Here is a 12,527-nt window from a genome sequence, read left to right on the forward strand (position 1 = left end):
GGGATTTCTAAAGTTCTTCAGTTTCCTCTCCATGGTGCTCTCCAATAAGTCCACTCTTCTTTCTTCTGCTGAAGTATCTTAAGGGACCTGGTTAGATCTGCAGAAGCCAGTAAGAAGTAGGGAAAAGCTGGAGTGTCTTTATAAGTCTCCCTGCTTTACTGAACTCTTTTCGGCTCTATATTTGCTGTTCCTCCCCTGGGTTACAGAAGCACTACCCTCTGGTTTTGTTGCCCAGATTAGAAGCTGGTGAAAAACATCCCCCACACACACACACCTTTGCTTAGGAGATTCTCTCTGCCATGTGGAGACCATGTTCCTCCTTTCTGAGTTTCTTCCATATGCCCCCTGTCCAATGCCCACCAACAGCTTCTACTTCCAGTACTGCTGCTAGGAGCTTGGGGATCCCCTAGGTTTCTGTTGGGGACACCCCGCTACTTTCTTCTCAGAAGGACCCACTGAAATCATAGGCGGTTCTCAATCAGTTGTCACCAGTTTACTTCATCTTCCCGATCTTTCTCTAAGTTTGTCGCTGATAGGAAATTTCTTTGCTTCTGTATACTATGTTGTTTTAGGATATTTTATTATTATTATTATTATTATTATTATTATTATTTCACTGAATTCCAGACATTTGTCTGTTCCCTATTCCTGGACCACTTCCCCAGATCTTCACATGGCTGCCTTCTCTTTTCATTCAAGTCTAACTTGTCATTGGTGTCCCTTCCTCAGAAAGGTCCTCTGTGGCCATTCCATCTAGAGTGGCCACCCCACCCACCAGTCATTCTATATCACATCCTCCCCTCTCCCCAGTTCTCTTTCTAAACAGGATTTAAAATTATTTTAGCACCTAGAGCCATGTCTGGCACAGAGTAGGTATTCCAAAAGTATAGGTTACGTGGAGGATAGATGAAGAAAGGACTGTTTCTTTAGTCAATGTATTGGTATTTGGAAAAGGAGGAGAGGTAAGCACATGAATTTAATTCACCGTGATGACACTGGGATTTCTTCCTTTCTTGAAATTTAACAAAGAAACATATGATACTTTGGGGAAATGGTGGTCGCATGATCTGTAGGCTTATCCCAAACTACTAGCACTTTGTCCCCAAAGTGTGCTACCTGCCCCTACCACAACTGCTCTGGTTCTGCTCTTATTGTTCAGGCTTCTATTCTAATCGTAATGTTATTTAGATACAAGTGAAAATGAAGAGATGCTGTGGGGGTCCATTTCTTCTCCCCGTTGGACAGTCTCACCCACTCAGATGCTGGCGGTGGTTAGGAACCTGTCATTGGAGAAGCGCAGAGTCTGGGATCAGTGCCAACACCCCACTTCAGCCTAGAGGTGGTTCAAGTCCATGAAACAAAGACTAAAGATGACCAATAAAATAAGTCATTTTTTTTTCTCAGTTCCAGTTAAATTCAACCAATATGTATTGAGGACCTATACTGTATGCTGTGTTCTGGGTTGGGAAATCAGCTGAAATGAAGGGTGGACTCCTTTGGAGGGCCACCTGTTTTTGCTATGTGTTAGTTTGGGCTGCCCAGTGGGAGTCAGTAATTTGATGAGCTCAATGGACACGGAAAACAAATAAGAGTTAGAAAAAGACATCTCTCTTGCAATAAGAAAATGCTGTCAGGATAAGGACACACCACCCACATCACTGTACACATTTTCTTATCGATGTCCTCTTAGTGTTGAACTTGCTGTGTGAAAAGCACAATGGTGAATACAAAGGCACATGAGACATGGTCTCTGCCCTCAAAGAGCTCACATGACAGCTGGAGAGATGATGACGTAAACCCTTAAAAAGCTAAATGATGATGCAAAACTATAATTAAAAAAAACATGTCATAAGGAAGCATTTTTACACAATGGATGGAAACAAAAGGGACTGTGAGTTCCGTGGATTATTTGTTTGAGTTGGACCAAGGGAAAGTTATTGTACTCGTCACCTGGGGATGAATGTCCAGAGATATTTTAATGTTCAGAATTGTTTTATAACCAGAGAGACCATTCAGATGTAGCGACATGTTTAAATCTGATCTTGAACTTTAAAGTGGATGATGTTTGGAAATACCCATGTAGGAAAAACACACATACAGCAAAGTCTTATCCAAGAAGCTTTCAATAGAACAGATCTCAGGGGCCAAATGTACCAGAGAAAACGGAGCAGAGGTGGAACATCTAGGTGTAGAAATAGGATTGATTGATTATGAATAATGGATATTTGAGGAACCCCAGATGTTCTAGGTTGAATAGTGCCACCGAAAAATTCATGTCCTTCTCAGAACTTTACAATGTGACTTTATTTGGAAATAGAGTCCCCACTATAGATTGAGTGGTCACAGAGGCCTTTCTGAAGAAGGGACACAAATGCCAAGTGAGAATAGAAGGCTGCTGTAGATACAATCAGTTAAGATGAGGTCAAACTGGAGTAGGGGAGCTCCTAATCCAGTATGACTGGTGCCTTTATAAGAAGAGAAAACAGAGACACAGGGAGAACCACATGTGACAATGGAGGCAGAGATCGGAGTGATGCATGTGCAAGCCAAGGAATGCCACGTATTTCTGGCAATACCAGAAGCTAAGAGAAAGACATGGAACAGATTCTCCCCTAAAACCTTCAGAGAGAGCATGGCCCTGCCCCCACCTTGATTTCAGACTTCTATCCTGTAGAACTGTGAGGTAATAGTTTTCCACTATTTTCAGCCCCCCAGTTTGTTGGTACAGTGGTACCTCGGTTTTCGAACGTAATCCATTCCGGAAGATCATTCGAGTTCTGAAACGTTCAAAAACAGCCAACAGTTAGGCCTCAGGATCTTGCACTCAGCGGAAGTCACGTGACATGTTCAACTTCTGAGGTGTGTTTGAAAACCGAAGCATTTACTTCTGGGTTTACGGCGTTGGTAAACCAAAATGTCAACGGAGACGTTCAAAAACCGATGTACTACTGTACTTTGTTACTGTAACCCTAGGAAACTACCACATCAGTGTACCCAGTCTCTTCAGATCTCCTTGTTTTTGAAGGCTGACCTTGTAGCTTTCTGGATATTCTGTCCTCTGTCCTAGGCCTCTGATTCTGCATTTAGCACGACACTCAAGCTTTCTGGCCCACCCCCAAAATGTCCCTTTTCCCACCACTGTCCCCACCAATGAACCTGGTGGAGTGAATGTGGACTCACAGTTGGGTACCAGAAAGTGGTGACACTGGTAGTGGGTGTGCATCCATCAGGCAATCACTACAAAGACTGAGAGATTTTTCCACACCTGTCTCTCTGGGTACAGCCTTTGATCAGGGTTCAGCTTCCACCAGCACCACCCTTGCAGATCTGCAACGTTGGCTGGCAAAAAGCAGATAATTGAGTCCATTCCAGGTCACAGCATGACCCTGGCAGAAATAAATGATATCCTACAGCTCTCTGGGGCTTACATTTGCTGCTAGCCTCAAGCCAAGGGGGATTTCTTTGTAAACAGTACTTTTTGTCTCTTGGAAGTCTATTGAGCGTGATGGGTTCTGTGCCTTAAGTTTGAGAGAATCCAGGATCTATCTTCCTGGCTTGTTGTAGAGCGCCCAGCCTGGTACTTTGGAGGAGCTCTTTCATGGCATTCCCCAAATTCCCCATTGTTTCACCCAGTGGGCTTAGTCTTCTACTGTGACGCCACTGAGCTAAGCCTGGAGATGCAGAGTTGTACACAAGAGCCTCCCGAGCCCAAGCACATAATCTCAGCATTAGAAGACCCTGCCACTGCTGGTTATGTCTAGCGGTGCAGAAGTAGAAGTGTTGGGCTTGAATTGCTTAAATCCAGAGCTGTGTTTTCCACTACGGTAACCATTAGCCACAGGTAGCCACTTACTTGTAAACTTTAATTATTGAACATTAAATAAAATTTAAAATTCAGTTTCTTGGTCAGTATTACCTACATTTCAAGTTCTCAAGAGCCTCATGTGGCTCGTGGCTAGTGGCTACCATATTGGTGAGCACAGACATAGAATATTATTTCCATCATCACAGAAAGTTCTATTGGCCAGCACTGGTCTAGAGCTATTTGTTTCTTTCAATGCACATGCTTTCTTCCCCTTTTTACTCAGTCCAATTTTCTAAGATAAATATTGAGAATATGTCAACTCCATAACACAAGAAAACATGATTTTATTTATTTAATGTCTGTGAGAGATAATAAAAAGTATGTGTCTATTTTTCAAAAGAAGGAAAATAAGTATTACTAGACCAGTGCTTCTCAGAGTTTAATGTGCACTTAAGTCACCCAGGGATCTTATTAAACTGTGGATTCTGGTTTCCTATGTCTGAGATGGGGCCTGACATCCCCTTGCAGGTCCATAGAATACTCCTCAGGTGGGAGATTACAGCATGTAACTTGTAAACTGGGACCCTATTGCTGCTTGAAGGGTCAGGGAAATAAATACAGTAAGTGAACTGTAGATGGAAAGACAGAAGCTGAAGGAAATATTTGTATCTTCCAACACCAGAAGAATGAGACCGCACCTCCATCCACCCCTGGCTTTGGTCTGAGGAGGGTCACCTGGAGGTGACACAGCACAGCAGAGTTAAGAGCTGTACTCTGGGACCACACTGTCTGGGCTTGAGTCTTGACTCCTTCACTTCCTAGTGTGTCCTTGGGCAGAAGATCGCTAGGCCTCAATTTCCCTATCTGTCAAATGGAGATGCTTCTAGTACCTGTTTCACAGAGTAGCTGTGAGGGGTCAGTGAGTTAACAGATGTAAAATGCTTGGAACGATGCGTAGAACATCAGAAAGACAGGCAGGTGGTTACTAAATCAATAAATGAATGCAATATTCTGCTTCTAAACAACTGAATAGATTTTATCCTGGGTGAGGTGATTCATTTCTGACCAGTTGTATGTCATTTGGATCTAAACAGGACTCTGTGTCTCTCCCTGTGGATGGAGGACGGAGTGGGAGGTGTGCACGAGGTCTCTGATAAAAGGTTTGATTCACAAGGCATCCTCAGTTATTAAGAAAAAAGAGTGAGAAGTGATGGAGTCAAGAGTTGGGCCTATAACTGACAGGAATGGTCCAGGGGAACCCAATCAATGGGGTAGTTGTGTTTCCTGTAGACAGGAGCCACTTGGCACACATCCTGGTGCCCGTAATCTAAATACTTTCCTTAGAGAGACTTTTTACTGTTGGCTGATGTTAGCGTACAGAAGTCTGCATTTAGAGTTTGCACAGATTTTATAGAATCTATCACTTTAATTTGTGACAATTCCCATTGGCGTGTAGCAACAAAATAGATTTGAGTTGCTGGAGAGAATATGACACAGGTTTCGCCTGGTATTGATCATTCTTTATACCTTTGTTCCCCCCAAAAGCAAAGAGCCCAGCCAACAGCGAGTAAAGAGATGGGGCTTCTCTTTCGACGAGATGTTGAAGGACCCAATGGGGCGAGACCTGTTTCTACGATTCCTGGAGTCTGAATTCAGTTCAGAAAATCTCAGGTAAATCTCTCAAAAGTTTGAACTGTGTGCAGAGTGTGTATAAAGAAATGTGCATAATCAGTCTCTCTTTCTGCCTCCCTTTCTCAGTAAAATATTATGGTTCAAACTCTAAGTCCAGCTAATCTGGAGAAGATTGAAACGGAGAAGAACAAACTTCATATGCAGCTTTCCTATCACCATATTAGCACCTACCAACACCAGCATTTATTTAAGTACAGATGACATTTGTTCAAGTTATTGGAATCAGCTCCAATAACAAGTAAATAGTCAAATGGATTTGATGACACCATCCATTAACTAAAACCATGGCTCAGAGACCCTCTCTTCAGAACTTCCCAAGTCTGGGGTCCTGAGTATTTGATAGGCCAACCAGAAGGGGTTCATAGCCTCATTGCAGAATTTCAAAAAGCAAGAGTAAATATCATTCAATAACTGCAGGCCTAACTGTAAAACTAATTCATTAAAACATGCTTTTCTTTTCGGGGGGAATTCTATCAACTCTACTGGGGTTACTCTGGTCACCTGATGCCAATGCAACATCCGATTGTTTCTATTGGTCTATGACTCATTCAGATGAGGGAAAACATGTTCATGTTTTAATAATGACTGTTCAGTAAAAGAAAAAAAATAAGACTTTCAAAGCATGAGGTCCATTGAGAGAGGACAGAAAGAGGGTACATTAAAAGTTAAAGGGTCCGTGGTCATGAAAAATTGGGAAACTGTTATTCAGGCTTTTTTTTTGTAGTAGATGTAAAAGCAGAGACCTATGGAAAATGTAATTTATCTAGGACCCATTAGTGAACTTAGGCAACTAGTGACTTCTCAGTGAGTAAGATGGAAATCTCAGTGTTTTCTTGGCACCAGGTTTTCTTTTATATGCAGATTAACTCCCATCTTCCAATATCATTTTTTCTCAGAGCAGCTTTATTAACTTTTTAAAACTGTTTTTTAACAAGCCAAAGCACACACGGTGGGGAAAGGACTGTCCACCCCAGTGTTAATGTACAAAGTCCATGTTATTTATTTGGAGTTAGAGACCATATCAGTCCCATATATCAGTCAAGTGATATTTATCACATACCTGTGCCACATCGCGCCCCACAAGAGTCTGCTGAGGGAGGCAAGAAAGTCAAGATGCATGATCTTCACCTGCAATGACCTTATAGGTCCTTAAGGAAAAAACACAGGAGACTCTTACATCATTAAATGAATATAAACGAGTATAAACTGTCAGAACCATTTTGGAAGTGTTTTAAAAAGGGAGGGATGAATGGAAGCCAGAGCAGACAAACAATAAGCTCGACTTTGAAGAATACACAGGATACTTACTGATAGACAAAAATGAAGGAGAGAGTGTTCTGAGCTGGAAGATTCGCAAAGGCCTGGCAGTGGGACTCTCCTACACCATAATGTCCCAGGAGCACATGTAGATGGCAATTAACTGTGTATTGATGCCTTTGTAGGCAGCTGTATGCCTACTGTAAACCAGATAAGGCTGAATATCTGATTTCAGGTTATGACATAAGAGTTCTTGCCTTATGCTGAGGCATTACGCTAAACACATCTCAGAGCTTCGTTTCAATTCCTAAGCAGGTATTTCTAACAGAAGACTTGACTTTAAAACTCTTCATTAGGGTAGTGTTCAGACCAGCCTCGTGTGTTGTGCCTGGACGTGGGTCCTGCTTGGAAAGCCATGCCCTCTGTGGCCAGCACGATGTATCCAGGCAGTCTAGAGAGGGTGCCTAGATGCAGCCAGTTCAGCACTAGGTCCCATCCCCAGCTTGGTCCCCATCAGCCACCCATGGGAGTCCTTCCCATCTTTCCTTCTCATACCTGTCCATCTGGGTCCACAAGATGGAGTGGTACAGGGGCTGCCTTCACCTGAGTATTTCTCATTCTGTGAGGGGCCTTATGGCCTCCGTCACCTGCACGATTACAGTGACTTTGAAGAATGTCCACAGCCCAGGATCAGGCGCATCTTCTGGTTCGACACTGCCTTGCCCAGTATAAGTGTAGCCACAGCCACATAACAGTTCGAACTAGTTTCACGAAACATGCATTACATGTAGGCCTGGAGTGCATGGAGGAGTGTGTACCTGGCAGGTGTTCAGCACCTCATCCTGCCATTACCTCTCGTGTCTCTGCCAGCAACCCCCTCCCTTGCTAGGGGGGCTGCATTCAATCTTGGGTGAAAGAGTGTGTGTGAGTGTACTGGTGCCTAATCTACACATAAATGCATGAATCCAGACTTAAAGAGGATCCCCTCTAATCCATGACAGATGAGAGGAAAAAGAAAATGGAACAGACAGAGATTTAAAACAGTATAGCCCAAGAGCTTCTAAAATCCTCGCTGGAGGTCCAAATTCCCCTTTTATGATATTCAGCATAATTGGCTATATGGGGACGAAGCTCAGTTTTAAATCATACACCTTCAAGACTCTTCAGTCACTCCTAAGCAGAGGGTTTCTCCCCCTTCCCTTTGTATTCATTCCTTCAGCCACAGATACTGGCTTAGCACCTACCACGGCCCCGGTCCCGAGGACTCAGAGCTGAATATGTTTTACCCCTTCTGCAGGCACGGCCCTGCAGGTGACCTCCACCGTGGTCCATGTGAGTGGCAGCTCCTGGAGCTGTGCAATGTGACACAGCTCAGGGATACTCCCCATCTGTTGTGTTGGCCATGCTGGGGCCATCCCTTTTCTCCAGGATTGGTGAAGAGAAGGCAACTGGCACTAGAGTATAGGACGAAGACAGAGAGAGACTGACCACACCTCAACTAGATACATTGCAAAGGGCACCGCACATCCATTTTCCTGTGTGCCCTTGCATCTCTCCAATGAAAGGGGTACTAAGATCATAACATTTTTGCACAGTATCTGGAACACCAATTAAGTAGCCAGGTGGTTGAATTTATACCAGAGCTTCAGAATACAGAACAACAGAACACAGGAGCTCCAAAGAGACAGAGGTTTTGCTGTCACAACAGCAAAGGGTCACACTGGATCCTTTAAGGAAAGATGTCTATGATAATACGATGTGAGTTGAAGTCCCCTTTGATCATGTTTCTTTCCTTTTCGGTGAGCCTGTGAGATGAGGGAGGGGCCTCATCTGCAGCCTGGAGGGGGCATGGCCAGCACATAGTGCTGCAGACAGCATAGCATGTGACAGAACACTCCCTGCAACACCCTGAGCTGAGCCCAGGGTCCGTTTGCACTGGGTGGGCCCTGGAGGTAGCTGTTTGCCTTTGGAATGCATGTAGCCTCTCTTCCATAAGGCGGGGGCCTCCCACTTCTCAAGCTGTGACTTCCAGTTGTGTGACGTTGTCCTTCTCTCTTCTCTGCACGTTTCTCCAGAATGATGACCCTTGCCACCTTTGCCCCTCTCCGTCCCCCCTGCACACATCTTTGTCCTCCCTAACCTGACACCTCTGCCACACGGCAGGGCATGAGTTAAAAATCCAAATCCACAGCAAAGAGCGTCCCCCGTACATGTTTTATGAGCTGCACCGTCTCCAGAGAGAATGGGGTTGTTCTTCTAACCTGCAGATTGATTATCCTGGTTCCACACAATGTCAGCTGAGGGGAGAAGCAATTAAAGAGCACACAGGGGAGTTGCCAGATTTGCCTTGGGAGCCCCCGTCTCTGACGGTTGCCCCAAGTCTTAGAAAGACCTCCAAAGGTTCACCAGGTCCGGTGGGATTCACCACTAACCAAACACATGATTAATCGAGACAGAGGTGACTCACACAACGTCATGACAATCTGTGGCATTTCAGCCACTGTCTGATGAACACAATCCAGCTTCCGTGGTATACTGCTGATGGCGTTACTAATGTCAGTCCAGATGGTTTCAGCCCAACCAGAGCCTAAGTCAAGTTGGATCACTTGTTCCTGAGTCTCTGTTGACCAGCAGAGGGCACAGAAACCCTTCCTTCTGAATGGAGTTTGCTTTTTCTCTGCAAACGAACTAAAACCTGGATTTTTCTAACCTATGAAAATCCTACTTTACGAAAAGCTGGATAAGCTAGGAATTGAGGAGCTGTCCAGACCTCCTGGCAGAGTGGAGAATGACCAATCGCTGCATGGTTTCCCTTGTTCCAGCCAGCTGTAAGGAGAAAAGCCCATTTCCTGTCAGCATCCAGGAGGCCACGTGGGGCAGGTCCAGACCACCCACAAGTCCTATCCACTGCTGCTCCACCAGCCTGGTGGTGTCTGAGCCCAGGCTGCCTTCCCCTAAGCCCAGTGTCTGGCCTGCATTCCTAAGCCAGGGACGCGGATCCCATGCCGGCACACGGGCTGCCTCCCTGCATGCCGATGACTTGGGCCAGGCAGGACAGGTGGTCTCCCTGATACCAGTGAGTCCTTGTGGCCTGCCAGTCATGACAGCCCTTCTGCTGCAAGCCACACAGGCTTAGTGCAGGATGGGTGGATTTGCTGCTGCTGCTGACGTCCTCCTCCCTGCTGGCGTCCTCCAGGAAGAGCAGTACCTGCTGGCTTTTGATAAGAATAGAAGCTGTACAAGCCTCAGTGGGCCTCCCTGCATTAGCAAATGTGCTGAGGGGAGCTTCTGTGGCGCTTTCTGGGAGAGTGTGTCTGGGCAGCCGACGCTCACAGCTCCAGCTCAGGCCTGTGGGCTTGCAGATGGCAAATACAAACCAAAGCCTGTTCTGAATTTCAAATTGACACAAAGGTTCTTCAAAGCCGGTAATGGTAAACACATATGGGATGCCAGAATGCCGTTGTGACAGCATTTTTGCTGTCACCTGCGAGGGATAAGGCAGGTCACCTCCAAGGCAGACAGAAGGCCGAGAGGGTCTCCGTGTGTGCAGGAAGCGAAAACTACCCTCTAGGGAATGTCATCCCTCCTCCCCCGTCCCCTTCTCCCTCCTCCTCTTTCTCTGCCCCTCCTCCGCTGGCATGCCCATTGTTTCTTGTACTTTTTTTTAATTCTCAGTTTTTATCTGATGAAGAGAATCTTTTAATTTTTAATGCAAGAGTTTATTACATTTGATTCTGAAATTTCCCTTTATATCAGCTCTAGACCTTCTCTGTCCCCAGCTGAGTGATGTGCATTAACGTGGCTCCTAAATCATTCTGCAAAAGGGACCCTGAGGCCCCAGGAACCATGGGGAACCTGCATAGCTCAGAAGCTACTGGGTCTTCAGGGTCTTCCCAAAGGGGCTCAATGGCTCCTCCTCAGAGCAGACGGGAACGAGGGACGGAAGATGACAGGGGTGACACTGATTGAGGGAGTAGGAAAATCGTCAGGTGTCAGCCATTTATGTGGCAGATGGCAGGGTCTGGTAGGCTGGGAAGGAGGCTGGCCCAGACAAGTCGCTTCCAGCCAGGAACTCAGCCCAGAGGCGACTTCCCGAGAAAAGGCTGTTCTCCCATCTCCCCAGCATGTGGCTGCAGAGGACTTAGTATTTGGTGAGTTGCCCGTTCTCATTCCTTCCAGTCCTTTGAAAAGTCAACACCAGCGGCTTCTTTAGAGCTGGTTTCCTAAATTCCATCTGCCTGTCACTGTTCCCCAGGTGAAGAAAGCCTGTACTGTCGTCACCAGGTGACCATTTTCACCTTTACACAGTCAGCCACCTCCTTCATTTCATGGCAGACTCAGAGGGTGGGACAGAGAGACCTAAGCAACCTAGCGAATGGGCCTGAAGGATGGAGGATTCCCAGTCCCCAACTGAGTTTCAAGGGCCCATCTACACAACTGAGCAGCTTTAGAGCTCATTTCAACCTCACACCCCCATCCCTCCAGACTCTGTTTAAAGACCCATTACTGTTTTCCTCTCCCCCGTCATCCAGAGGCATGAGCACCAAAGACCTGCAGCAGAAAGAGAGAGGGCTGGTTTTGAAGGGCAGGTGACAACAAATGGCAGTGGCAAGAGTGCCAGGCTGCTTTTGCCCAGGCCACCGGAGAAGAAAGAGATGAAATTCAGGGGATCATCTTGAGCCGGTATTGAACCTGTGACCACCACGCTGACCCCACCACAGCTCCCACCATAGGATCTGAAAGCATTTCAGACTTACACCTGGATGGGAAGTCCTTCTAACCTGTGTCACATATCCCTCCACCCACTTTATATCCATTGCACCCATGAGGACAGACACCGAGAAAGGTACAATTCCAAGATGGCAGCGTAGCCGGGGTGAGGACAGAGCTGTGCTTCCTCGTCTGTCAGTTGAGTGAAGTTATTAAGTCTCCTTCCCTGCCTTTCACTCATGCCCTTCAGGATCACCAAGGGAACCCTGAGGGTTTATTTAAGGACATTATTAGAATCCCAAATGGCAAATCGGGGGAAGAGTTGTAGCCCGCCGCGCACAGGCACACACCAGTCTGCCGTCCTTGTGGAACTGGAGCTGCATTACCCGGGTTGGCCACTGAGTGGTGCCTTTGGGCCACGCACTTGGCTCTAAAGACATTTCTCTGAACAGCAACAGAAAAACATACTTAACCTTTTAAAAAACAAGTACATCTTACTTTGGGTGAAATTCAATGACAGATTGAATGCACTTTCCACCATGCTGTTTTTCAGCTTCTCTTGTCCCTGCCCTTTGGTTGACTTGCCTGTGTGATTCCCATGGCTATCACACATAGCCAGGGCCCCATCCTCATCTCACTGATGGGAAAACTGGCCTGTCTTGTTCACAGGGCACAGTGTGCCACCCACACCTGGGCCCTGCTGAAAGCCCTCCCCAGCGCTGCCTTGGAAACCGTCCTCAGGACCTGGGACCTATTGTCCAAGATTGGCTCCGGTTGCTGCTGTTCTCAGCAGAAAAGAGCTCACACCCAGCTCTCCCGACAGCCGCTGCCATGCTGACACTGAGGGATTCAGGAGAGGCAAATATGGAAGTGAGCAGGTTTTTTCCTCCAGTCATCCCTGCAGAATCTTTTGAGAGAGGTTCCCCTTGTATGCCCCTTCGGCTGTGTTCCAGATGAGCTCATCTTCAATCCACAGCCATTTATTGAGCGCCAACTATATGCCAGCACCGTGCTGGACACTGATGTTGTGAATCGACTCAGTTTCCCCATCTGTAACATAAAT

The 12,527-nt window shown here is 46.2% G+C and overlaps 1 protein-coding gene across 8 annotated transcripts in view; it reads left to right on the forward strand.

Annotated features, from left to right (window-relative positions):
• The window catches only part of RGS6 (regulator of G protein signaling 6), a 466,453-nt gene that overhangs the window by 408,125 nt on the left and 45,801 nt on the right, over positions 1–12,527 (forward strand). For all 8 annotated transcript variants that reach the window (XM_019733353.3, XM_019733355.3, XM_019733349.3 and 5 more), the window contains exon 14: positions 5,351–5,476. In XM_019733353.3, coding sequence (XP_019588912.1) covers positions 5,351–5,476 — 126 coding nt within the window. The remainder of the gene's footprint in view (positions 1–5,350; positions 5,477–12,527) is intronic.

The sequence above is a fragment of the Rhinolophus sinicus genome, chromosome 3, assembly GCF_057876585.1.
Source record: "Rhinolophus sinicus isolate RSI-liver-muscle chromosome 3, RSI-T2T, whole genome shotgun sequence".
Taxonomy (NCBI): domain Eukaryota; kingdom Metazoa; phylum Chordata; class Mammalia; order Chiroptera; family Rhinolophidae; genus Rhinolophus; species Rhinolophus sinicus.